The 27,426-nt window shown below is 46.0% G+C and overlaps 1 protein-coding gene across 1 annotated transcript in view; it reads left to right on the top strand.

Annotated features, from left to right (window-relative positions):
- The window catches only part of LOC108540461 (transmembrane protein 132B-like), a gene marked incomplete at its 5' end in the record, with an annotated part of 373,298 nt that overhangs the window by 258,909 nt on the left and 86,963 nt on the right, over positions 1–27,426 (top strand). Inside the window, one exon of the mRNA XM_017889540.1 lies at positions 5,526–5,672. Coding sequence (XP_017745029.1) covers positions 5,526–5,672 — 147 coding nt within the window. The remainder of the gene's footprint in view (positions 1–5,525; positions 5,673–27,426) is intronic.

Here is a 27,426-nt window from a genome sequence, read left to right as displayed (position 1 = left end):
GGACCTGAACCTGGCAGGCTGTTGTGAACACCTGTGCTGGGCTGGTCAGGTATAGAGGCCAGAAGGGCAGGCTCAGAAATGAGGACCCCTGCACTCCATCCTGCCTCCACAATGACTCGCCTTCTGATTTTGTTCCTGTTCCTTAATTGTTTAGTGCCACAGATTTCGCATTTGTAAATCTAGGATAATGAGACCTACTCATAGTGCCGTAAAGAGGATTAAATATGTTGATACAGGTAAAGCACGAGAAAATTTATGCAAAGCCCCTGGGACAGTGTCTGGCTCAGGGGAGTGGCCTCAGTAAAGCTCAGCTATTATAATCCACAAATATTCCTGAGCGGCGCTAGGATGCACATGGCTGCTGGCATCTTGCAGCTGCCAGAGTTTGGACAGGACAGTTTATTATCACCAAGGCATTTGGTAGTATTGTCTTCAGATGGTTGTGAATTCAAATTGTAGCTTTCCTTAGTTTTTTTGGAATATTTATTAGTTCAGATTTCAGTTTCCTGAACTAATAAGGAACTAAGTCCTTCCATTGTGGGCTGTTTGGTTAACTCAAACGTTAGCAGACGTGCTTAACTAGATCTTTTTGCTAGTGAACTTCCAGTAGACTGTGAGTACCTTTTACTGTCCAAACAGGAATTTTCTTTATCTCCTCTGGCTAAAGCAGAATGCAAAACTTCCCTCCCCCGGTCGTACCCACACAATTTGCCTGTCTAGTGACGCTCATCAAGTTTCCTCATGTGGAAAATGGAAGCGTAAGCGATACTGCCCCCACGGGGTTGCACGAGGCGTCCGTGTGTTAGCAGTGCAAGGTGGCGGACAGTGCCTGGCTTCAAGAAGGGGCCCGAGACATTTCAGCGTTTGTGACCAAGTTCTTTTTCTACTGTGAAATGGGTACTGGGGAAGGTGAGCTACAGTCTCAGTCTGTGGCCAAAACCATCTGAGACTCACTGGTCTGAACTGAGCCATGCTCCTTTTTGCATTTCCAAGCACTTCATGCGTAATACCTGAAAGTCAAGAAATCCTCTTTAAACATTGGAGGACTGGGTGCATGATATGGGGTACAAAAATAGTTCACAGCCTTGATGGCATGAGTTCTAATTGCACGCTTCCTTCTCCAGCCCCCGCCCATGGCAGACAGTGAAAGACTTGACCCGCCCACTGAAAAGCTGGGAAGGTCTCAAGACCACCCTCACTTCTGATGCCATCTGCAGGTCTGGAGGGTCCCCAAGACCACCCTCACTTCTGATGCCATCTGCAGGTCTGGAGGGTCCCCAAGACCACCCTCAGGTTCAATAATTTTCTAAAAGGACTCAAAGAACTCAGAAAAGCTGTTGTACTTATAAATATTGTTTATTCTAGTGAAAGGATACAAACTAAGTTCAGCCCAGGGAAGAGGCGCACAGAGTAGGATCCAGTAGAGGGCCGGGGCGCGCTCCCAGCAGACCTTCCCCAGTGGAGTCATGTGGACAGCATCCGCTTCTCCCAGAGCTGATGTTCAACAACAGGCACAGAGTGCTGCCGACTGGGGGAGCTCACCCAAGCTTGGCGTCTAGAGCTTTTTTTTTTTTTTACCAAGGCCCCAGGTAAACAAAGACACTCTTATCAGGCAATGGTCAACTTTTCCCAAGTCCTGCCTCCCTGACTTCCTCGGGTCCCCTGGACCTGTTAAGGACCAGTGAGTACAAATTAATGGCAAGCACTGTGTTTCCTCAGCCCCTGCCAGGGCCCCCCCCCCATGCTAGAAAATGCTCTGTGAAAGACTTGGACTGTCTCCCCGCACTGGACCCTCTGCTTCCAGACTCTGAGGAAGAGTTGGCCCACTGTGAGAGTCTCTGTCGGGATAAACCAGAGCCAGAAGCCCAGTGGAAGAAGCACTGTGCACGGAATCCCACGAATCAGCTCAGAGCTGATGAGTGAAGAAGTCCCTGAGGACGAGGGGACCTGTGTCTTAGTTCTGGGTCAGAATAAAAGAAGGAACAAAAATCTCACGGAAGATCCTTGAGTGAGTACGTGTTGTATCCCCAAGACTGAAGGGAGAAGGGCCTGCAATGAGGGCTCAATTAAGGAGCTAAAATGTGAGACATTATTGTCTCCAGACTTAACTATTGAGGCATTTGTCAGGCAATAAATGATGCAATGTGGGTCATAAAAGAAATCTTCTGTTAATGGACCGGTGCATGAGAGAAAGGAGTGGGATTTGGAGTGAGGGGATCTGGTTTCGAATCCTGGCTCTGCCAGAACCAGCTGTGTGACCTTCAGCCGGTCATGTGCTATCGGGTGGGAGGGTCTGATTTGTTCATGGGCGTTGAGGACAATGGTGACAGGCCTGGCCGCACGGCTGCTTGGTGAAAGAACTCTGTGGGAGAGTGAGAAAAGCTATTATGGTAGCAAGTACCGATAGGAAGGAGGCGGTGTGTGGACAGCGGAAGGGACTCTGTTTCTCTAGATACGACTCTGGAACATTCTCTGCAGTTGCCCCTTTGGCAACAAGATGGGAAGGCTGGGGGCAGGGACAGAACAGGGTGCCTCTATTTGTGGTTTGCATAAATTAATTCCTGGAACATCATGACAGCAAGAAAGAAAGCTTTGTAAGTAGCAGATTTGGGCCCCAGAATTCAGCAGAAGAATGATCAAGTCAAGGCAAGGCATGGCATCTGAGTCTCCGGGAATTGCAGGCATTGCAGTGACTTTTTGGCGTGTGCAGGAGCAAGCGGAAGGATGTCTTAGAGGCTGTGTAAAGACCTATAGGAAGGGGAGAAAGGGAGGCAGAAACATTTCATTTTCTTCAATGAGATATGCAGACACTTGAACCCCCTAATTCTACCCTCAAGGTTCCTTACGGTGGGGGGTAAAGTTGGGGCTTTCCTCAGGTTTGAGAATCTCTCTCCTGCTTGAATTCTGCCATGTGAGGCCGCCTTCCTTGGGCCTCACAGGTGTTTTGATTTGATTTTTTTTTTTTTGAGAAGGAGTCTCACTGTGTCTCCCAGGCTGGAGTGCAGTGGCGCCATCTCGGCTCACTGCAAGCTCCACCTCCCGGGTTCACGCCATTCTCCTGCCTCAGCCTCCTGAGTAGCTGGGACTACAGGTGCCCGCCACCACGCCCAGCTAATTTTTTTGTATTTTAGTAGAGACGGGGTTTCACCGTGTTAGCCAGGATGGTCTGAATCTCCTGACCTCATGATCCACCCGCCTCGGCCTCCCAAAGTGCTGGGATTACAGGCGTGAGCCACCACGCCCGGCCTTGATTTGATTTTGATACATTCTGTTTTTTTAAAGTTTCAGTCATTCCTGGGAGGGGTCATTTTTCACCTGTGGTTTTTTCCCCCCATTTTCTTTTTTGTATTGAGGTAAAATTTACATCACATAAAATTAGCCATTTCACTGGCATTTAATACATTCACAGTGCTGTTGGACCACCATCTTTGTTTACTTCCAAAACACTGTCATCATCCCAGAAGGAAACTGGGTACCCATTAGGTAGGCAGCTACTCCCTATTTCCCCCGGCCTCACTTTTCCCCAGTCCCTGGAAACCACCAGTCTGCTTTCTGTCTATGGATTTACTTTCTGTATGTTTCATCTGAATGCAGTCATTTACTATGTGGCCTTTTGTGTCTGGCTTCTTTCACTCAGGATCACGTTATCGAGGTTCATCACATAGCACGTGTCAGAACTTCATCTCTTTTTATGGCTGAATAATATTCCATCATATGGATAGACCACATTTTATTTATCCATCCATCATAGATGAGCATTGAGTTGTTTCAGTCTTTTAGGTATTGCCCACAGTGCTGCTGTGAACATGAGTCTACAAGTGTTTGTTTGAGTGCCTGTTTTCAATTTATTTAGGTCTATACCTAGGAGTGGAATTGCTAGGCCATATGGTAATTCTATGTTTAACTTTTGGAGAAACTGGAAAACTGTTTTCCACAGTGGTTGTACCATTTTACGTTCCCAAGAGCAGTGTATGAGGGTTCCAATGTCTCTACATCCTCACCAGCACTTAGTATCTGTCTTTTTTATTGTAGCCATCCCAATGGGTATAAATTGGTATGTCATTGTGGTTTTGATTTGCATTTCCCTGATGACTAATGATGTTGTTGAGGATATTTTCATGTGTTTATTGGCCAATTATATAACTTTGGAGAAATGTCTAGTCAAGACCTTTGCCAAGTTTTTCATTATGTTACTTGCTTTTGTTGTGATTTTGTAGGAGTACGCTGAATGCTAGGCCCTTATCATAGACAGTTTGCATATATTTTCTCCCATTCTGTAGGTTGTCTTTTCACTTTCATTCACTTGGTTTTAAATAGTGTTCTAGACCTGCTGCTATGTGTGGATTTGATTAATTAATCTTGGAGGAAATCTTTGCTTCCCATCAATCATTTCTTGGTGGTGCTGCGATGTCTGGCTTCATGCACCTGTCTTTGCTGACACTCCTCTAACTCCTCCATATAATATTTGGCTGCCTTTGGTATCCCTTTTTCGTTCATGGGAGAGGGTGCCCAGGGTCTCACTGGGGCCTTTCTTGTGGGTCCACAGGCTTCTGGGAAGCAGAAGGGAGCTGGTCACCTTCCCAGCCCAGCATGCACTGACCTCTGCAGCATTAGTTCACAGCATTAGTTCACATCCCCAGAAGTCCCAGCAGGCCCTTGTGGTGATACTTGTGTTCAGTGAAGGCATAGTAAGCAGTGGGCACCCCACGGCCTGCCTTCATCCTTGACCTTCCAGATGCATACACAGCATTGGGCCAAGCCCCCAGGTTGCCCTGGGAGAACATGGAGGTTGTCCATGGACTCCCCACTGTTATCGAGGACACGTTTTCTGGTTAGTAGCTACGTGAGGATCATTTCAGGAGCAGTGTACAAAAAGAAAGAAACCCAGACTGTGAACTCTCCTTGGCCTTTTCTCAATGGCAACACACTTGGGTCTTTGATTCTTCCTGGTGGAACTGTGTTCTGTGCACATTGTGCCAGGCAGCACCTGGTCCCATTATCCTGCCTGAATGCCACGTTTGTTCTTCAAACACCTGAGGACTGGGTGCTCCTGTCCATTCCTGCTCCCAGAGTGCCCAGTGCGATGGCCTCCTCTTCCAGCCCCTGGGCTGTGCAATCTTCTGGCCTTGTACAGCCCACCCCGCATCTTAAAGACTCTTCTCCATCTCCAGGTGAAGAACGGGCCTTGCAGATCCATCTCTCCTGCCCCGAGGCATCTATCTCATTTGCATCTTGCTGGGATCCCTGGAGCAGCAAGTGATCTAGTTCCCAGCACACTGATTAAACAGAAAATTAACGCACATGGCAAAAGCTGGGGTTCCTACTTCCAGGCACTTGTAAAAGTTACAAGACACTTAGTTTTGAAAGGAAAGTCACTTGCCACCACTCTTCCCCACATCTCCCAGAGGAAGGGGGCGACGTCACACATACTTTCCCGGTGATCTGCTCTAGTGCCATATTTTATTACCTGTCTCAAACTAAAATGGTTTTATTATATATAGTATCATTGTTTTCCCACCCCACAGAATTAAGGCGGCAGCAGGTGTGAAGATAATGGCAGTGAGAGTCAGCAGTGAGGACCAATGGGCAGTCCAGGAGGAAATTGATAATGGCAGCACTCAGACGTCAGCCACCCTCACCTGCATGGGCCATCGCCCGGACACGCAGAGCAGGTAAGCGTGGAGATCCCCAAAGCACCTCGGCAGTGGGGAAGAGGGGAGTGGCAGCCAGAGCTGATAGCAAAATAATGCGCATGTGGATAAAGCGGTGCCTCTGCATTTAGTGGGCAATGGTTTCCTTTGCGCTCATCAGCGTAGCTCAGGCGTGTTGCTTCTGAATGGCTCCATTACTGGGGTGTGCCACGGTATTGAGGCTTCTATCCTTGATGCTCTTCACACATAAATGACCTAATTAGGTCGGCAGTCTCAAAAATCACCAGAGTTCACATCTGTCACAGCGTCGAGTTTGGTAACCGCATTTTAAATTTTTATCTTTATTATTACTATTGTTATTGTTTGCAGTGAAGAGTTGAAGAAGGAAATGGGGGAAATAAAAATGATTTAAGAGGCAAGGGGAAAATATACTTAGTAATGAGTAAACCGAGGGTAGCTTTAGCTACTGGGCATTTGTCCCTTAGTGCTTAAATATAGTCATTTTGCTGATATCACACTTGGGAATTGGCACATGGCCTCAGAATCTTAATTTGAATGAACTTGGCATTGCTGGAAGGCAGCCTGTCTTCTCCCATTCAGTCACCAACCTTGGGCTTTGCAGGGCTGAACTCACCTGGGACCCAGAGAGATGTGATCACGTGTCACCTCATATCAGGACACCCAGCAGGTAGAAAGAGCTCACCTGTGTTGCAACCGCCTTCCCTACACAGTCCCAGGTAGAAAGAGCTCGCCTGTGTTGCAACCGCCTTCCCTACACAGTCCCATTGCCTCGACTCCCTTCTTGTTTCATTGAACACCAGTCTTCTATGAGATTGCTTGACTGGGAGGGCTAACAAGTTTTGCTGGATATGTGGCCTCCTGCTTTAAAACCTCTGGCTCCTACTTCTCCTGGGAGGGGGCTCAGACTCCTCAGCTCAGCACATGAGCCCCTTCCGAGTCTGTTGCTTATCACCATATATTATCACAACCAGTTCTCTTTCTTCCCTAGTCTTTAAACTCTTCAAGGCCTGCAGCGTTAGGAATGGGGGAGTCCTTCTGTGAATGAATGAGGGCCTGGGCAGAGGGGAGCATGAGAAATGGAGGGTCTTTTCCAATGAGTTGCTGGCAAGTGCTGTCTCTTCTTGGGTGACCACAGCCAACCTCAGCTAGAAATCTCTTCTGCTGGCTTTTGAAGATCTCTTTCAGAGGGAGAGAAGTGACTCAGACAGAATGGTCCAAAGCCTTCCATTAGGAATCACTGACCAAGAGGCACTGGATGCCTCTTACTCTAAACTCGACTTTCCAGTCATCATTCTCTACATTTATCGACAGAGTTTTCAGCCCACAACTCCGCTTGACCCATGGTTTCTCTGCAAATTTGTATCTGCCTGCCAGACACTCCTAAATTCCGGGTTGTTAAAGTTTCTAGGGAGCCTAGGATTTTTACATTTGCTTAGGTGCTTTCAGTTGCAAGTAATAGAATATTTACCTAAAAGTGGCTACTGCAGCAGGGGTTTTATCGTCTCACATAAAAGAAATTGAGAGGTAGATGGTGCCATGGATGGTGAATACAGCAGCACAATGGTGTCTCCTGGGTGTTTTCTGTCTTCCCACTCCAGTGGACCCAGTGCCCTGACTGTCACTCTCCAGCTTGGGTTCCTCATGGTCAGAAGATGGCTGCAGCTCCTCCAGGCATCACAGACTCACCCAGCGATATCTAAAGACTGGAAAGGGGTGTGTGTGTGGGGGGGTCTCTCCTCATGTGTCCCTTTTTACCAGAGAAGAAAACCTTTCCAACAATATCCATGGAAGTCTTCCCTTTTGATCTTATCAATACGCAGTGGGTTCCACGCTTTTGCCCAAGAGGCAGGGTACCCTTGGAAAATGAGTATCTGGTATTATTTCCAGGCTTTGTAGTGGGAAATGGTCTCTGTTGCCAGGGAATGAGGATGGGAGAATGGGTGCTGGCTGGGTGGTTGGCTCACAGTGTTTGCCACACTCTTTGAAGTTGACTTCTGTCAAAGGTTGTAGCTTGATTCTCTACTTTGCCTGGGGGCCCCGTGTGTTCGTATTCCCAGTGGCAGACTTACTGTTGGTTGCTGGGCTTGTCAGGTGGCTTTATGTCCCTGCAGGTGGAGAAGTTCGGGGGTGGCCTGGTACCAGGAACGTAGAGTCAGGTGCTCAAGCAGTATCCTTAGCAACCTGTCTCCCTGGTTTGGCTTTTTCTCAGACAGGCCCTTCCCTCCTGGAGGCAAGATGACTGTCAGCAGCTCCCAGCAAACATCTGCTAACTTGGTCACTTCAGGGAGAAAGCTGCTGTCCCCAGATAGGCCAGGCACAAGTCCCAGTGCTGGTCACCACTGACTCTGTTTGGCATAATTTAGATTGTGCACCCACCCTGAACCAATCACTATAGCCAGCCCTGAACCAGGGGTTTTGACCAGCCCTAATGGAAGAGCTTGGGCGGAGAATAGGGGAGGGATTGTAGGTGGGCAGCAGATGCTGATGGGGACAGGAGCTGGAGTGGGTGCCACCCCAGTTACCTTAGCCTCATGCCTCCTGCTATTGTGAGTCCAAATGGGATTTTCTGGCTCCCTGCCCTCAGAAATCACTGTCTGGGTACATAATGGTGATATCCATGGTCTATGCTTAGGACATTAATTTTGTTGATATATTTGACTGACCAAGTGGTAATGTTTTACATTGAAGAGCAACCTGGGCCATGGTTATCACTTTTTGGTTCTGTGAGAATCAGTTTTGTATTCTCTTTAGAAAAGATAAAAAAAAAGGTTACGGGGAAAAAAGTAAAGTAGTTATGTAAGCAGAGTTACATAATTATGAGACACTCTCACATCGTCTCATAAAGGAGAAAGGGTGTCCTCTTTCTCCTTCTCTTTCTCCACATTTCATATCTGACCTCCCTTGGACCCTAAGAAGGGCAGGGATTGTCACTTTGGCATGACAGTCTATGCTTACCTAATCTCGCAAAACCCATTCCGTCATCTAAATAAATAATTGCTTCTTTTTATCCCTTTTTTTGTTGAATTGTAATATCAAATGAGGTGTGAAGTACAGGCTTGTGGACTGTGCTTGCCGGCTAACAAAGTGAATATATGAATATATCCCCAAGAAAACGCCCTGCAGAAAGCTGTAATCTCTGAATTGTGACAACCTTGAGTGGAATAGAGTTTTTGATAGAATATAATGTACAAACTGCCTGAAATTCTGTGATAAGAATTAGAAATGTGTTGTATGGGAAGACCCGACGTGCTCGGTTAGAAAGGCAGTAAAGATCTTAATTTAAAATATTTTAATGAACACTCATTGTGAGGAAATGTGAGTAATAAAGATGAAATCCACAAGATAAAGAGTGGTGTTGCCAAAAGAGGAGAGAGGAGATTAGAAAAAAAAAGCAAATTTGAAAGTGTTCAGAACAGATAACACTGAACCAAGGGAAATGAAAGCTGGATGATGGACTCTTTGCATGGAAGCCACGTGCAGCCAGGTAGGTTGAGATGAGGTTGTTCTTTGAATGATTCTTGTCTGGCTGTTGGGACCCAAACCTCAGAGAAGATACACTGCAATTTTTTATGTGGTCAGAAACCTCAAGACAGAGCCCATTCTTATCTAAAAATTCGAGTAGAGGTAGAGAAAAGCTCAGAGGATAGGCAAGCAACAGCCCTAAAATAGATTTCTTCAAAAAAACAGGCACACCCACGTTGCTGTAACCCAACTCAAGGTAAAGTCAAGATCCAATCCAGATGTTCACTGTGAAGGGTACTGTATTAGTCTGTTCTCACACTGCTAATGAAGACATACCCAAGACTGGATAATTTATAAAGGAAAGAGGTTTCACTGACTTACAGTTCCACGTGGCTGGGGAGGCCTCACAATCAGGGCTGAAGGCAAATAAGGAGCAAAGTCACATCTTACATGGTGGCAAGTAAGAGAGCTTGTGTAAGGGAACTCCCTTTTATAAAACCGTCAGTTCTCATGAGACTTATTCACTATCACAAGAATAGCATGGGAAAAACTCACCTCCATGATTCCTTTACCTCCCACCGGGTCCCTCCCATGATGTGGAAAATATGGGAGCTACAATTCAAGATGAGATTTGAGTGGGGACACAGCCAAACCATATCATTCCACCCCTGGCCCTTCCCAAATCTCATGAAATCTCACATTTCAAAACCAGTCATGCCTCCCCAACAATCTCCCAAAGTCTTAACTCATTTCAGCATTAACTCCGAAGTCCACAGTTCAAAGTCTCATCTGAGACAAGGCAAGTCCCTTCTGCCTGTGAGCCTGTAAAATCAAAAGCAAGTTAGTTACTTCCTAGATAACAATGAGGGTACAGGCATGTGGTAAATACAGCTATTCCAAATGGGAGAAATTGGATAAAATGAAGGAACTACAGGCCCCATGGAAGTCTGAAATCAGTGTGGCAGTCAAAGCTCTAAAATGATCTCCTTTGACTCTGTGTCTCACATCCAGGTCACACTGATGCAAAAGGTAGGTTCCCATGGTCTTGGGCAACTCTGCCTCTGTGGCTTTGCAGTGTACAACCCTCTTCCTGGCCGCTTTCATGGGCTGGTGCTGAGTGTCTGCAGCTTTTCCAGGCACACAGTGCAAGCTGTCAGTGGATCTATCATTCTGGGGTCTGGAGGACAGTGGCCCTCTTCTCATAGCTTCACTAGGCAGTGCCTCAGTGGGGACTCTGTGTGGGGGCTTCCACCCCACATTTCCGTTCCATACTGCCCTAGCAGAGGTTCTCCATCAGGGCTCTGTCCCTGCAGCACACCTCTGCTTGGATATCCAGGCATTTCCATGCATCCTCTGAAATCTAGGCAGAGGTTCACAAACCTCAATTCTTAACATGTGGCCCAACACCACATGTAAGCTGCTAAGGCTTGAGGCTGGCACCCTCTGAAGCCATGACCCGACCTTTACGTTGGCCCCTTTTAGTCATGGCTGGAGTGGCTGGGACACAGTGCACCAAGTCCCTAGGCCACACGGAGCAGGGGGGTCCTGGGCCAGGCCCACAAAAGGAACAATTTTTTCCTCTGGGCTTCTGGGCCTCTGATGGGAGGGGCTGCCAGGAAGGGCTGTGACATGCCCTGGAGACATTTTCCCCATTGTCTTGGTGATTAACATTTGACTCCTCATTATGTGTGCAAATTTCTGCAGCCAGCTTGATTTTCTCCTCAGAAAAAGGGTTTTTCTTGGATATGGGAGCTATAATTCAATACGAGATTTGAGTGAGGACACAGCCAAACCCTGTCAGCTACCATATTGGAAAATCTGGAAAATCCAATCTTTCAGGAGTTTTCTTTGCCTACCCTAGTCTAGAAAAATATTATAACCATTTGAGCAGAGGGAAAGGTCATCCTTTTAATTAACTGAACTAATTCATTGTTTTTTGTGAAACTTAACATTTGGCCATCAAACAAAAAACAATGTTGACATAAGACAGTTACCGTATCAAGTGTCATTGTTTGGATTTGTGAAACATGAACCAGCCTGAATCTTTCATTGTGCTGAAGGATTCTTATTCAAGTTTAAGAAAAGAAGAAAGGAGACAGTTGAATGATGATAACAGCTGCCTCTATTTCAAAGTAGGAGTGGTTTTTCCTACCTGACCCAGTTTGTGTTAGTCTCTTTACTTCTATAAAATACTTTGTTGAAAGGTAAAGGCAGAACACACAGAACATGTTAATATGTCTTTGAGGACAATTTTGTGTGATTCTGTTTGTCCATTTCTCATTTTATTTAAAAAATCTATTGAAAAACCATATGGCTCTTGTTAGGTGCCGGGCACTATGTTATGTCTTTTAGGTGAATACAATTTTAAAAATCAGAACTATTAGAACCCTGCGAAGTGGATATGGAATGTTATTATTATTATTCCCATTTAACAGTTGTGTAAATTGAGACAGTTAAATGATTTCCTGAGGCCGCAGAGCCGGTGTGTGGTCAAAGCAGTCCGACTTTAGAGTCCATGCTTAAACCGCCACCTGGGCTCCTCGGAAGGCGTGGCAAGGTGCCTGTGCTGTGAGCTGTGGTCGCATCCTCCTGCTGTTGCCCAACCAGCTTTCAGCTTTCTTGTTCCCACAGGACCGAAAACTCACTAAAAGCAGTGCCCACAGCACCAGCAGGCCGTCTGGCATGTGGAAATAGGAGAGGTAGGTGGTCAAAGAGTGGCTCCTCAAAAGACATGTCCATGTCCTCATCCCCAGAACTTGTGAATGTGACCTTATTTGGAAACAACATCTTTGCAGAGGTCATTAAGTTATAAGGATCTTGAGATGAGATCATCCTGGATTAGCTGAGTGGACCCTAAGTCCAATGACTGGTGTCGTTTTAAGAGACACACAGAGGAAACGGCCACGTGGTGACAGAGTCAGGGATGCGAGTGATACAGCCACGGCTGTGGAAACCAAGGAACGCTGGGAGCCACCAGAAGCTGGGGAGGCGGGGCACTGATTGTCCGCTGGAGCCCTTGGCAGGAGCATGTTTCTTTCGACACCTTGACTTCGGATCTCTGGCTGCCTGAAGTGTGAAAGAGTAAGTCTCTGTTGTTTTAAGCCAACAAGTCTGTGAGGATTTATAACAGCAGCCCCAGGAGACTAGTCGGGGCGTAAAGAATACCTGTTGAATAAGCACGTTGAGGCGGCCCAATCCTGGATGCCCATCAGTCACCTGGGAGTCTTTACAAAGTGCAGACAGTCCTGGATGCAGATTCCCTAGCCCTTACCCCATTAGGCTACAAGCATTGGCCTTTGAAGAAAAGTGTCCAGGTGATTTTAATGTGCAGCCCGGGCTGAGAATTCCTGGGAGGCATGAATGAATGAAAATTCATTTAAGCCCCGGGAGAAGATAACAATACTTAGTTTTAAATGATTTTAGGATTTGAAAGCATGGATTTGAGATACAGTCGCATTTGCCACTGGACACTTGGAGACCTCTGAGTACCAGCTACTTCAGGAGTTCAAAGCCAGGATCCCATGTCGATCATATCCCCCATGTAGGGAAATGCATCGTGCACAGGGCATCTGCCTGTAGGGAGAGCCACACTTAACAGAGAGGAGGGAGGTTTGTTTTTGTTTGTTTTTATTCATGCTAGAAAGTGGCAACAGAGTCCTATAAGAAATGGAGGACTCCTCCCTGACCCCTTCAAAAAGCCAAGGCCTGCAGAAGAAAAGAAAAAAGAAACATTTAAAAACACTCCGCCTATTTTTTCTAACCAGTGGGAAACACTTTGAATTTATGCTGCTGGCCAGTTTCAGCATAAGTATAACAAAAGGCTTCTTACTTCAAAAGTAATAGATGGTTCAATTGTAGAAAATTTAGAAAATACAATTGGGTAGAATGGAGAGGATAAAAGTAATCTCCAAACCTATGATTGAAAGGGTAATAACTGTTAATATTTTGAGTATATTGGTATTTTATGTGTTCACATCTATATACAGAAATATGTTATTTCTGTGCATATTAGACTTGCTCATTTAGCTTTGAAAGCCGTTGTTTTCTGTAATAACAAAGAATAAATATACAGTAACATCTTTTCACGTCATTGAATATTTAATTATAATGATTATTATCAAACGCTTTAAAAAAATTGGTCAAAGTGGTTAACCCTTTTCCCAGAAAATGCAAATACACACACATAAACAGTTTTCCAACAATTTCAAGATTTGTGAAGCCCTTCAATGAATCTGTAATTTTTGATGTATAATATTCTATTGATATTATAGCAGTATATTCTATTCGTTTCCCATATTTCACTTTTCCCCTTTTAAACATTGCTATTGGCCATTTTATGAGGTTGCATCTTTTTCTTGTTAAACATTCCTTTAAAATATTTTTTCTTTTGAAGCATAAAATGTCTGTCAAATATCTTTGTAGATAAGTCTGTAGGAGGGAAAGCTAGACATGAACTGGCAGGTCAAAATACATGATGTGTTTTTAAGTTCTGGATGCTTTGGTGAGCTTGTCCTGCCTGTTTACAGGGCGCTGGGTGTGTCCAGTGCTCACTTCCTTTGCCGACAGTGGGCATTACCTTAAAAAAATTAATTTGATAGTTGAAATATGGCTATCTTCTTATGGGCATAATTTGCATTGACATAATTTCTGGTTACATTTAGTAACTTTTCCTGTGTTTGTTTGCGAATGTTTTTCCCTACTTGGTTGCCTTAATTTGGACTGTGTTGTTACTTTAGCAAGATTTTAGGTTTGTGCGTTTTCAAATGTGGTCATTGTTTTCTTTAAGGCAAAGACTCTAATCTGGAGGAGGATGGAGCAGGCCTAGCGGAATGCCAGAGAGGCTGTGTCAAAATCCATCCATCAGCCTGAGCCCCTCCGTGGTTAGGGAGAACCAGTGGCTGATGCTAGTTAAAGCAATAAAGGCAGATTTTATTCAGAGACTCTTCCTCCAACAGTGGAAAAGAGACCTCCGTATAGAGGGAGACTCAATTGTGAATATAATGGAGACAGCTGGGGATTTATGGCCAGGGAAAGGAGGAGGGGAGGAGGGTGAATGAGAGGTAGGCGGATGACAGATTACTAAGAGGAGACAGCAAGGGTAGGGGGATTCTTGCTAAGCCTACTTAGGATTCTTGCTGAAGGCAGCCAGGTACCAAGGGTGGGGGATTCTCTCTAAACAGACTTAGCAGATTTTTCCTAAAATTGGGATATGCGAGTCCAGTACGGATGGGGAATGGGGTGGGGTTGAAGGATGGGGAGGAGGTGGTGGAGGATAGGTTTGAGACCAAGTCAGGGCTCAGAGGTGCCTGACTCAAGCTCGGTTAAGGAGAGGGTTGCAGTGCCCCCTGCTGGCCTGTCCAGGGCAGGTAGTGCAAGTGAGAACTAAATCTTGGTTGTTTTAAGCCATTGAAGTTATTTGTTACCACAGCATAACATAATCTATCCTGACTTGTACAAAAAGTTTTCAATTACACGTTTAAAAAAATGTAATAGACTTCTTTGAGGGGAGCAGTTTTAGGTTTATAGAATTGAGTGGAAACAAAGTATAGCAAATTGCCACATTACCCTTTACCCCTCCAGTTCCCCTATTATTACCATCTTGCATTAGTGTGGCACATTTGTTACATTTAATTAGTCAATATTGATATATTATTACTTACTAAAGTCCACACTACATATTGGGGTACACTCCTTGTGTTGTAGGTTTTGCTAATGTATGACATTTATGCACCATTACAGTATCACACAGGATATCTTCACTACCCTAAAACCACCCCCTGTGCTCAACCTATCATCTCCCTCCTTCTCCCTGAACTCCTGGCAACCACTGACCTTTTTACTGTCTCTATAGTTGTGCCTTTTCCAGAATGTTGTATAGTTCGACTCATACAGTATGTACTCTTTTCAGATTGACTTCTTTCACTTGGCAATATGCATTTCAGTTTCCTCGCTGTGTTTTCTTGGCTTGATAGCTCATTTCTGTCTATCACTGAATGACATTCCGTTGCCTGGATGGCCCACAGTTTATCCATTCATCTACTGAGGGACATCTTGGTTGCTTCCAAGTTTTAGCAATTATGATTAATGCTACTATAAGCATTCAGATTCAGGTTTTTCTGTAGATGTACGGTTTCAACTGATTTGGATAAGTGCCACGGAGCGCAATTGCTGGATCATATGATAAGGATATGTTTAGTTTTGTAAGAAACTGCTAGACCGTCTTTCAAAGCGGGTGTAGCATTTTTCATTCCAACCAGCAGTGAATGAGACTTCCTGTGTCTTCACATCCTTGCTAACATTTACTGTTATCAGTATTTTGGATTTTAGCCATTCTCATAGTGGTGTGGTGGTATCCTTGTTTTTAAAAATTTGCAGCTCCCCAATGATACATGATGCTGAGTATCTTTTCATGTACTTATTTCCATCTATATATCTTCTTTGGTCAGGTGTCTGTTCGGGTCTTTTGCTCATTTTTAAAGTTGGGTTGTTCTTTTTTTATTATATGTTTTGTAACTTTTTTTATTTTGTGGCTTGTCTTTTCATTCTCATGATTAAATATACATTTTGAGTAGTGATACCAGTTCCATAATACATTCATAGATTTCAAGTGACTGCCTTTGGATGACTAAAACGTTCTAAAATTCTAATTCTCAAGATGGCTGATTTAGAGCAGAAAAAAGCATACTTGGGTGTTCTGGTGTGGTTGTAAAAAAAAAAAGGAAAAGTCTTAATTTTGGCCCCTGAGTCTTCCTGATGACCAGGAGGTTCTCGCTGGCTGAGGGCTATGTCCCTGGTGACATGCAGGTTCATACAGCTCATTCCTGGAATGTCTGTGTGGCCACCTCAAGGTCTTTCTGACCAGGTCTTTCCCCACTAATCCATCCAGCTGCTAGTCTAGTCTTCTTGAAACAGCTTTCATCATGACCTAGTGGTCCTGTTGCCTTTCTCAGCAAATCAAAGCAATTGGATGGACTGTTACTTTTGAGAATCAGAGCTCGAGATGCTGGAAACCCTAGTCCAAGAGTCAGACACTGAGACAGTGAACTGAACCGGTAGGCAGCACTCCCCACAGTCATAGGACAAGAGACCAAGTTTGATGGAACAAAGAGAACACAATGGGTTCTGTATGGAGAGAATCTAAAAAGGCTTCTCAGAGGAGGTAACTTTTAAACGGATCCCTAAAGCATGAGTAAGAGTTTAAAAGTGTTTAGAAATACACATTTCTGGGAAGGTGACCTATGAAACCATTCTGCATGTAATATTAACACTGTATTATATTCATCTTGCAAAATGCTCTTAAATGCAAAAATTTGATGTGGCACAGGTAAGGCTTGATAGTGGGGCTGGACGATCCTAGAGTATGGGAGGGTGCCTCTGGTTGGGGGCCTCTTTGAGCAGTCTATGCAAAGATGCCAGTGTGGGAGGAGTTTTCAGGGTTTATTGGAAGCAGACCTTCCTGATACAACATTTATTGAGCACTACTGTGTGCTAGGTCCTATGCTCTGTATTATGCCCTTTAATTATCAAAATAGCCAGCGAAGAAGGTACCGCTCTTAGCAACCTTACAGATGGGGAGACTGAGGCTCAGAGATGTTAAGGGCCTATAACCATGTAACTAGGACTGGTGGACCTGGGATTTGAACCCATGCTTCAAGACTCCAGAACAGTGCCTGGCAGAGTAGGCTCTCAACAAGTATACGTTGAATGTTTTAAGTCCAACGCTCTTTTCTCAGTATCAGAGTAATCTAAAAACAAGAAGTGGATGGGGCCAAAGAGAAACTTTGCCAAAAGTCAGCACTTTGGTAAGATTTTGGTAGCTCCCTCAGATTCCTGATTTCAGCTACATTGCTCGAGATTACGAGAAGCTGGGCCTTAATCACCACATTACCAGGTTCATGCACTGTAGGTCCTTTGTGGAATGGAAATAGAGGATAGTTTCTCTTAGAAACTCCAAATATCGTTGAGATTCCAACATGACCTTTGTTACCAAGTGCAGATTTTATTTCTACTGTAGGATTTAACTTTCATAATTTCCTTATACAGGCAAAAATTGGACCAGAGGGAACTGGAGTCTTTCTTTCCGTAGGTCTGCTAGCATGATGGTTTAAAACCAGAGCCTTTACATCAGATTTCTGATGGGGTGTTGAAGAAACAAACCAAGGGAACCTAGCCAAGTAGATGCTAATGGAAATTACTTTTTTTTTTCTTGAGAAAGAAGTCCTCTGTCTGTTACCCAGATCGGAGTGCAGTGGCATGGCCATGGCTCACTGAACTTCTATCTTCTGGGCTCAGTGATCCACCTCAGCCTCCCAAGTAGCTGGGACTACAGGCATGTACCATCATGCCTGGCTAATTTTTCAATTATTTTTGTGGATACAGGGTCTTGCTATGTTGCCCAGGCTGGTCTCAAGCTGCTGAGCTCAAGTGATCCTCCTGCCTCAGCCTCCCAAAGTACGAGGATTACAGGTGGAAGCCACTGCACCCAGCTGTAAATGACTCTTTATTTGGCCTTTTATATTGGTATTTTTTAGAAACCCGGGCCTCTCCGTGAAATCGCTTTATTCTTATGTCATTATTTTTTATGCATTTATTTATTCACTCATTTATTATTTTGATGTATTTATTGCCATTATATCACTATTATTATGACATTATATCATATTATTATATCATTATTGTATATGTCATTATGAAGCCTTCCTCAGATCTGCTGCAAATCTTTTACAAAAGCAATCAAATGAACCTTTGAGTGGTTGCCTCTGCCCCCCACCCTCCATCTTTCTTTTTCTCCGTTTCCTAGAGGAAATTCTCCATGATTTGAAAGTATTCATGTAACTCAGCCTGCCTCAACCAAGCTCAACTCATACACCATGCCTTTAAATCTAGATAAAAGCTAGTGTGCCCAGTTATTGTTCTCTTTTTGGGTGAGAAGAAACCTTCTGTGTCTTTTGAAATGACATTTTATTTGATATGTGGCCAACATCTTACGTTGCTTTTCATAGGTACAGGCACACGTGGTCCCATGCTATGTTGACTGTGAGCGGTTTGCAGCCTGTACCTGACTGTGGCTAGTTAGGCAACCTGCTGGTGTTTGCAGAAGGGGTGTGCAGTCTTCACCCCTGAAGATATTTCCCTGTCTTATCACATGCTCCTCCTTTAAAAATAATAGACTTTATTTTTCAGAATGGTTATAGATTTACAGAAAAATTGGGCATATGCTACAGGGATTTCTTGTATAAGCTTGCCATTCACTCCATACCCAGTTTCCCCTACCGTTAGTATGGTATATTTGTTACAATTAATGAACCAATACTGATAATGTTGTCATTAACTGGAGTCCATAGTTTATTCAGATTTCCTTAAGTTTTTCCTAATGTCCTCTTTCTTTTTTATTTTGAGAGGGAGTCTCACTCTGTCTCCCAGGCTGGAACGCAGTGGCACGATCTCGGCTCACTGCAACCTCCGCCTCCTAGGTTTAAGCAATCCTCCTGTCTCAGCCTCCTAAGTCGCTGGGACTACAGGCATGCACCACCATACCTGGAAATATATATATAAATTTTCTTTTTTTTGTATTTTTTGTAGAGATGGGGCTTTACCATGTTGGCCTGGCATTTTCGAACCTCTGATCTCACGTGATCCACCTGCCTCGGCCTCCCAAAGTGCTGGGATTACAGGCATCAGCCACCACGTCCAGTCCTAATGTCCTCTTTCTGTTCCAGGATCCCACATGACACTTAGTCATCATGTCTCCCGAGGCTTCTCTTGGCTGTGACAGTTTCTCAGCCTTTCCTTGTTTTAGATGACCTTGACAGACGGTCTTGAGGAACACTGGTCAGGGATTGTATTGAATGCCCCTTTATTGAAACTTGTCCGATTTTTTTTTAACTTAACTAAACTGAGGTTATAGGGTTTTGGGAGGTAGGCTACAGAGGTAAGGTGCCATTTTCATCATATCGTATCAGGCAGGGTACATGCTACCAACATGATTTATGACTGTCGGCCTTGATGGCCTGCCTGGTGTTGTGTTGCCAGGTTTCTCCACTGTAAAGTTACTTTTCCCTGCTTCCCCCCTTTCCACACTGTGCTCTTTGCAAGGAGGGCACAGTGCCTGCAGCCCACACTGAGCGGGTGGGGAGTTATGCTCCCTCCTTAAGGGTGAAGTATCTACAGATGTATTTGGAATTCTTCTTGCAGCTCCACTTTAATTTCTGATGCGAATTGCAACGAGTCCTTGAGCTCTGGGAGTGAAGGGACTGTGTTTCCTGCCACAGTGAATCACTGTTACCCAGCACTGTACCGTGCCTGACTGTGCCTGACACATATCCTTACTAACATATTACTAAATGAATGAATAATGCAGGATGATTTGTTTAGGCACCTGCCCTCTTGTACATTTCCCTTCCACCCCCTAACAGATTGGACCGTAGCTGTGGGGTTGTCAGGTGAGCGCACTGGCCAGGGCTGTCGGCACACTGGAGAGCTAGATGTCACATCATTGATCAGAGTTTCACGGTAGCTCATGTGGATAATGATGTGAAATGTGCAGGGAGCTAAAACAGGGTCATGTGATAGAGGGGCCTGGGGCTACTGGAGATAGTGTGGGCAGGAAACCCAGTCTAGGGAAATGCTGTTGGCTCTGGGATGGGAGGAATGAGGAGAAGCCAGCCACTCAGTGACCTGGGGAAGGACTTTCTAGGCAGAGGGAAGAGCAGCTGCAAAGGCTCCCAGGGAAGGTGGAGCCAGGTTGGTAGGTTGAAGGCCTGGGCAGCACAGAAATCACAGGATCCAGCTGAGCTTGAGCCAGGTCTTCACGACAGTCATCTCTGCATCTGGCATCCTGTGCTTCAGTTCAGCAGATGTCTATCAATCCACCCACCTTCTGAGTGCTGTTTTGGGTTCTGGAAAATCAGCCAGGAACAAAACCAGTGAGTCGGTCCCGGCTCTCCCGGAACTTACCTCTATGGAAAGGAATATGCAATTTTATGTCGGGTGGTGATAAAAGCGAACAAGAAAAATAAGGCAGGTAAGTGGACAGAGTGACTGGGAGGTTCTACATCAGATAGGGCAGTCAGGAGGGCCTCTGTGATGAGCAGAGCCTTGAAGGGAGCGTGGGGAGGAGCCGTGGAGAGACGTGGGAGGAGACAGTCTCCCCAGAGTCCCTGAGGTGGCCGGCCCCGGTTAGGGGTTGAGCTGGCATGGAGTGAGGGAGGGGGCAGCGGGGACCAGGTCAGCAAGGTGCCAAGGGCTGAATTTTATAGGACTTCATAGGCTCTGAAAAGACTTTGGATTTTATTCTGCATAGGATGAGCAGCTACTGCAGGGCTTTGAGGGAAGTGATGTGATCTACTTTACATGTTTTGAAAGATCTGCTTGGAGGAGCAAGGGTGGCGCCTGGGAGCCCAGGTGAGGGCTGTTGCCATCATCCAGGAGCTGTAATTGAAATGGAACTTGCCTTTCTGCTTGTTGCCTTGGTAATGGGGAGTCCCCTTCATGTTAATGATGACATGATGAGAAAAGCCGCATGTAACCGAATGATGGTAAACAGGCAGAGAAGCAAATGGTCTGGCTAACTGTACTTCGGTGGAAAGACAGCAGCCCCCTGGGAAGGGTTTACAGAAGGCTTTGAGCATGGGCAGAAGGTGAGAGTGTCAGGAGAATGTCTGGTATAAGGACCGAGACATCGTACTGAGTGATGGGCTTAGGACTAGATTGCTTTGTGTGGATGTCCTCAGTATAAATAAACCAGGTCTTCCTGTGGGCCATGGCCGCTTTTCTTCCCCCTGACTCTACTCCTATGGGCAGGAATACCCAGGGCTGGGAGGAAGCTGTGCTCAGCCTTCCAGGATTGCGGCTTTGGGGTGGTAGCCATGATGGCAGCCAGCTGGCTTGTCTTTGGTGCTCTGAGGTGTGTAGAGGGGATCTCAGTGAGTAGACAGGGAGTCAGTGAACGGTGAGGTGGGACAAGGGGTTGGTTGGCTTGAGATACAATCTGCAATGCAGAAGGCTCTTGGTGGGTGGACAGCCATTGGTCATGGGATTCTTAGGGCTTGCAGTTTGAAGCCTGGGGACTCTGAGACCTGGATTCTGCTCTGGAAATCTCTGGTGCCTTTACTGCAGTGTCCACCTCCTTTCTCCGGGTCTTGCTTTTGCCATGTGTGAAATCGGGGACCGTGTTTTTAAATGCCCTTTTTCCTGTGCTAAGGAGACAGTTCTGATCCTGGGACATGGATCATGGGTGCTCTGCTCTTATGCTCTCGGGGTGTTGGTGGGGTGTGACAGGGGCTTGATTTTGTATATGCCATTTGGGGAATTACTTTTGCGAATCCTGTAAGCAAAAGCAAGGTTGGGCAGACGCCATGGTCAGCCAGGTCTGCATGGTCGGCCAGGCTGGTTACAGCTCTGGCATTCAGTCAGGCACATCTATTGTTTTATTTTAATTGGAGCATAACCACTGTAATCACACAAGCTTGGGAAATTGGAACCTGGGGGAAGCATTCTTTTGTTGAAAGACAATAGTGAATGGGCCAAGGAATTCCTTGAAAAAAGAAAAAATGTATATATATGGAGAGAGAGAGGGTTAGAATGTGGCCTGCGATGCCCATGGCTTGCTGCCTAGCCAAGCCAAGGGATGGGGCCTGTTGTTTATGAGCATTACCTTTGCTGGTTGGGAGCATTTTTAGAATTTCATTTCTGATATATCAACTTGCTTACTTAACAAGCAGTGCATTAAAAAGCATGAAAACTGACAAGTACTGGCTTGTCCGTCCCTTTGATGGGCCGACTGTGGTGGAATCGGCATCTGGTATCTGTTGGTGCGATGCTTGGTGCATACATGTCGATATTGATTGTACTCAGATTAATCTTCTGTGTGAGAATGTTTTCTCTTCCCAGGAGTGTTCTGGGTTCTGCAGACACACTTCATAGTTGACTCATTTGGTCTATAAGCAGTGGACAAAAGCATTTCAGAGTGAAATGCCAATTTGGCCAAGGAAAGTGGGAACGAGAAGGAGGCCTTTCCTTAAGCACTTGTGTCTTACTTTAAGCAGGTGTTGGAGCAGACACTTTATGTCTTCTAAGAATGCTGAGTGTCCCACACTGTGCATGGTGAGTCCTGCCAGTGACTTCTGAGTCAGCCCACAGCCAGTGTCCTTGCAGTGTGCTTATTTTTAAATGTTTTTAATAACTGCCGGTTTACGGGATTTAGACCTGGCCACAAAGATCACCACATCCTTCATTAGTTTGAAAGGACTGGAATGAGTGAAGCTTCCCCAGATGCTTGTAAAGGTATTGGCTGTGGAACATCGCGGTCATCGGGGCAATGCTGGAAGTCTTTAGGAAGGAGGTGTCCCCTGACTTGAACTCCAAATGGCTTTATTTCTGGAATGACGCTGTGGTCATCCCTCTTTCAAACACTCTCTGGCTCATCTGGGATTTCTGTGCCACGAGTCTCAGCTGACTGCCCTCCCTAGAACAATACCCTAAGGCTAGACAATGATATTTTGCGTTTTCTATCCTCTGCCGATGCTGAAGCCTTTTTCTTAAAGTTTGCAACGTAATGCCATGTCATTACTCTTTTCCTTTCTCTTTTGTTTTGCCTTGGAAGGGGGCTCTCCAAATTGAATATAACTATGAGATATTTGTGGGTGTATTAGTTTCCTATTGCTGACATAACAGATGATCAAAAACTTTGTGGTTTCAAAGGACATACATTTATTCTTTCTTAGGTCTGAAAGTCAGAAGTCTAAAATAAATTTCGCTGGGTGTAAGTCAAGGCATTGCAGAGTTGCCTCCCTCCTGACAGCTCTCTGGGAGGGTCTGTTTTTTCACCTTTTCCCGCTTGTAGGGGCTGCCCACATTCCTTGGCGGGTGGCCCTGTATCACTCTGACCTCTGCTGCCACGGTCACGTCTCCTTCCCTGACTCTGACACTGTCCCCCACAAGTAAGGACCAGTGTGGTCACATCAGGCTTACCTGCTAGTCCAGATAATCTCCCCACCCCAGGAGCCTTCATCTAACCACATCTGCAAAGTCCCTTTGACCATGTAGGGCACGGTGTTCACAGGTTCTGGGGATTAGGACGTGGCCGTCTCATGGGGCACCATTCTGCGTATTCACAGTCTGTAATGTGTGTGTCCTGGGCCTGTCTGGGGTTGGCTGGCTTCTGTCTGGGTTTGGCCCTTGGGGGGCCGTAGTGGGAGATTAGAGGGTGGGGAGGGTGGGGGAAGGTGGGGCATCCCTCCCCATCTCAGCCTCAGTGGCTGCCTTGGCAGTGGCTCCCCACAACCCCTGATTCCAGCCCCTACAGGAGGCACCGGCTGTGGTCAGGTGTCAGGTTTCATCAAGCGGTCCCCAGGCTCTGGCCACTGCCAGTTCTCCCTTGCCCGTTTAGCCTAGAGGTGGTCGCGGCTTCTTGCTGTTCTAATCTCTGTGTGTTTTCACCATCCTGTCTGCCTTCTCAGGTTTTCCTTCGCTTGGGTAACCAATTCCCTGCACCGAATTCCTTTTATTGTAGACTCCTGAAGTGGTGTGTGTTTCTTGCGCACACTGGTCTGATGCAGCAGGGTCGGGAGCAAAGAGCTCCTCCTCACGCTGAAACTTCTTTTCCATGTAACACTCAGAGTGCAGGAGGAGAGAAGTCTGCGCCTCCTGAGCCAGCCCTGCACTCTTTCTTACTAAGCGTTTGGGGAAACCCTCGGGAAAATCCCCTTGTCGGGGGCTCAGGTGTCCCCTCACCCTCCGCACCTCACTCTGTAGACACTGTCTCCTCTTAAGGGGAGCAGGGGAGGAGAAGATTGTGACCACTGTCTCTTGTTCCCTGATAAATCTTGCTCAAGGTGTTCCTTCCAAAATGAAACTGAGGGCTGAAATGTGTGGCCGTGAACCCCCCATCTCACGTCCCTGGCTGGAAAACCCCAGTTGCTCTTCTGAATTACGTCTGTATGAATAAGCAAGGCAGACCTTTGACCCTTTGATGTCCAAAGAAGGCAGGCGAGAGCCTTGATCAGTTGCCATGAAGGGCCTAGAATTTCTGTCACAGGGACCATTATTAAAGAGAGACTGGGGTGCGGAAGGGGTGGAGCCCTCAGCCCTACCCACCCGGGGCTGGGACGGCCCCCAAGTTTTCTGCAGGGGAGGGTGTTAAACGCATCCTCCCTGGTCGCCAAGCAAGGACATACCAGCCCCAGCGTTCAGGACTGCTTAGAAACATTTATTCATTCAGCGTGTATTACGGAGCTCTCCCAAGAGCCAGGTACTAGTATAGGTGTTGAATTTACCACACTGAAAAAAACGGCCAATGTCTTTCCTCCATGAAGTTTATATTCTAGTGGGAGGAAACAGACAATAATAAAGATTTATTAACAGATGGAAGAAAGTCTTAGGGAGAAAAATAAAGCAGGAGATAAGAATGGAGAATGCTGGTGTAGGGAAATCCCTGATTTGGGGGCAGGAAGTCAGAGATGAGCTCACTGTGAAAAGGTGCTGGACTGGAGGTCTGAGAGATGGGAGGGAGGGGACAAGGGGACTCCCCAGGGCAGAAGGAGCTAAATGGAGGGGACCTCTCCTAAACAGGGCAGCAGGGAGGCCTGTGGAGCTAGAGCAGATGGAGCCGAGGTAGAGTCAGAGGGTATCGGTGCTGATGTCTGCCTCTCCATCTTGCCCCTTGGTGCCCCACAGGGAGGTTCTCTGCTTCCCTAACAACAGTCTCCCATGAGCTTTGAAGACATCCTTTCCTCCCTTCTGTTCCGAGGTGAGGCATCTGGTGGGCATTGTGGTCTTTGCTTCTTTCCATCCTCTCCCTGTGCGTGGTCATGTTCCAGTGGAAAGTAGAAAGAGTTTGGGCTCTGGAGCCCAACTGCCTGAACTGCATTCTCAGCTGTGCCTCTTGCTACCTGTGTGAGCATGAGCACATTGTATGACGCTCATCGTCAAAATCAGGATCCTAATGGCTGCACCACGGATGTCTTGGGATGCTCAAGGGAGTGAGTGTGGAAGCTACAAGTCCAGCACACCAGATGCTCCATCCATCCTAGCCTCACCGTTTGCCGCGCTCTCTTCCTGTTATGGAATCGTAGCTCCTCCCCTGTAGCACACACACAGCCTCATTTGGAGATAGGCTCATCGGAGTTGTAATTATTTAAGATGAGGTTACACTGGAGTTGGGTGGGAACTAATCCAAGACGACTGGTGTCTTTTAAAAAGGGGGGAAATTTGGACACAGACATGCACATAGGCAGAACATCGCGTGAAGGCAGAGGGCAGTGATGCATCTACAAACCAAGGAACATCAAAGATTGCCGGCAACTACCAGAAGCGAAGGGAGAGGCACAGGACAGGTTCTCCCTCACAGCTCTCAGAATGGGGAGACCTTGCCACACCTTCATCAACTTCCAGGCTCCAGAACTTCAAGGGAATAAATGTCTGTGGTTTAAGCCACTCAATTGGTGGTACTTTGTTATGGCAGCCCCAGGAGGCTAATCCACTTGCCTTCCTCTTTTTTTGTCCACCTCTTTGGAACATAGACCTGTGGCTGAACTATTTATAGTCAAGTGGCTGGTGTGGTTTCAGCCCATCTTCTCCAAGTCTCAGAAGCATCTCCCCAGAATACACAAGTCCCTTCTGCCACCTACAAGTGTCCTGTCTGGATGTCACGTGGCTTTTGACCCTCAAGCCAGGGTCATCTCTGGAGCACAGGTGTGTTCAGGTCTCTAATTCTGGTGGATGCAGTTTTCAAGGGCCATACCACACCCTTGTTTAGTTGATAGGATTTGGCTATGAGCTTCTACAAAAGAGAGAGACTCAGATAACATCTAAAATTCAATACAGATGTCTTTGCACCCACCATCCACTCAGGAGGGGCTGCCTGGGAGGGAGCATGGGGTTGAGGCAGAGTGACCCTGCTCCTCCCAAGTTTGGATCTGCTTTCCCTGACCTGCTCATGGTGTGAACATTCCCTTGGGCTGACTATGATTCTGATGCTGGCAGATCTGAAATCTTAATGTAACATGACTTTAACACAAGGCAGCTACTTTAAACAAAAGGGATGGACATTTGGGTTGTTTTCACTTTGTGGTTATTGTGCATAGTGCTACTATAAACAATCCTGTATAAGTTTTTGTTTGAACACCTGTTTTCAGTTATTTTGGGTAGGTGCCTAGGAGTGGAATTGCTGGTTCATATGGTAATTCTATGTTTAATTTATTGAGGAACTGCCAAACTGTTTTTCACAGTGGCTGCACCATTTTACATTCCTACTAGCGACGTAAGAGGGTTTCCATTTCTCCACATGCTTGTATGGATAAAGAAAAATGTAGTGTCTCCATAGATTGGGATGTTATTCAGCCATGAAAAGGAATGAAGCAGAAACACATACTACAACACAGAAGTACCTTGAAAACATGACACTGAGGGAAAGAAGCCAGACGTAAAGGGCCACATGGTGTGTGATTCCGTTTATACGAAATGTCCAGAATAAGCAAATCCATAGAGACAGACAGCAGAGCAGGGTTGCCAGGGTGCCGGGAGCAGGGCTAAGGGGGAGTGGCTGCTGAATGAACATGGGTTTCCCTCTTGGGGTGACAAAACATTCTGGAGGTGGCTGGTGATGAGTGCACAGCATTGTGAATGCACTTAATGCCATTGACTTGCTTGCTTTACAATGGTAAATTCTGTGTTCCATTTATTTTACCACAATAAAAGTAAAGCAACAAAGGGGAGAAGAATTTTCTCTGCAAAAATCTCTTGTAATGTGCTTTATGGCAACTTTAAGGGATATTCAAAGGCTGTTTCTAATGTAGTTTTTCACCTTCCATGTAGTCTTTCAAACTAAACTCCTACAAGTATCAACTGCATTCTTCTCCCTTTATTGAGACTTTCCAAGAATTAAACATATTTTTAAGAATTCAAAGGTAGTATCTAATACTATCAGAGCTGATGTCTATCTGAGCAGTAACTCTGTAAGGAAGGAGGTTTTTGGAGATTGGCAACAGTTCTGCATTTAATTCCGGAGAGGTGTAACTCTTAAGAACTAACACTCTTGGCTGGGTGCGGTGGCTCACGCCTGTAATCCCAGTACTTTGGGAGGCCGAGGCGGGCGGATCACGAGGTCAGGAGATTGAGACCATCCTGGCTAACACGGTGAAAACCTGTCTCTACTAAAAATGCAAAAAATTAGCCGGGTGTGGTGGCGGGTGCCTGTAGTCCCAGCTACTTGGGAGGCTGAGGCAGGAGAATGGCGGGAACGAGATCACGCCACTGCACTCCAGCCTGGGTGACTGAGCGAGACTCCGTCTCA

The sequence above is a fragment of the Rhinopithecus bieti genome, unplaced genomic scaffold (assembly GCF_001698545.2).
Source record: "Rhinopithecus bieti isolate Rb0 unplaced genomic scaffold, ASM169854v2 scaffold_574, whole genome shotgun sequence".
NCBI lineage: Eukaryota > Metazoa > Chordata > Mammalia > Primates > Cercopithecidae > Rhinopithecus > Rhinopithecus bieti.
The sequence above is the reverse complement of the archived record's forward strand: the minus strand, read 5'-3'. Positions and strand labels throughout refer to the sequence as shown.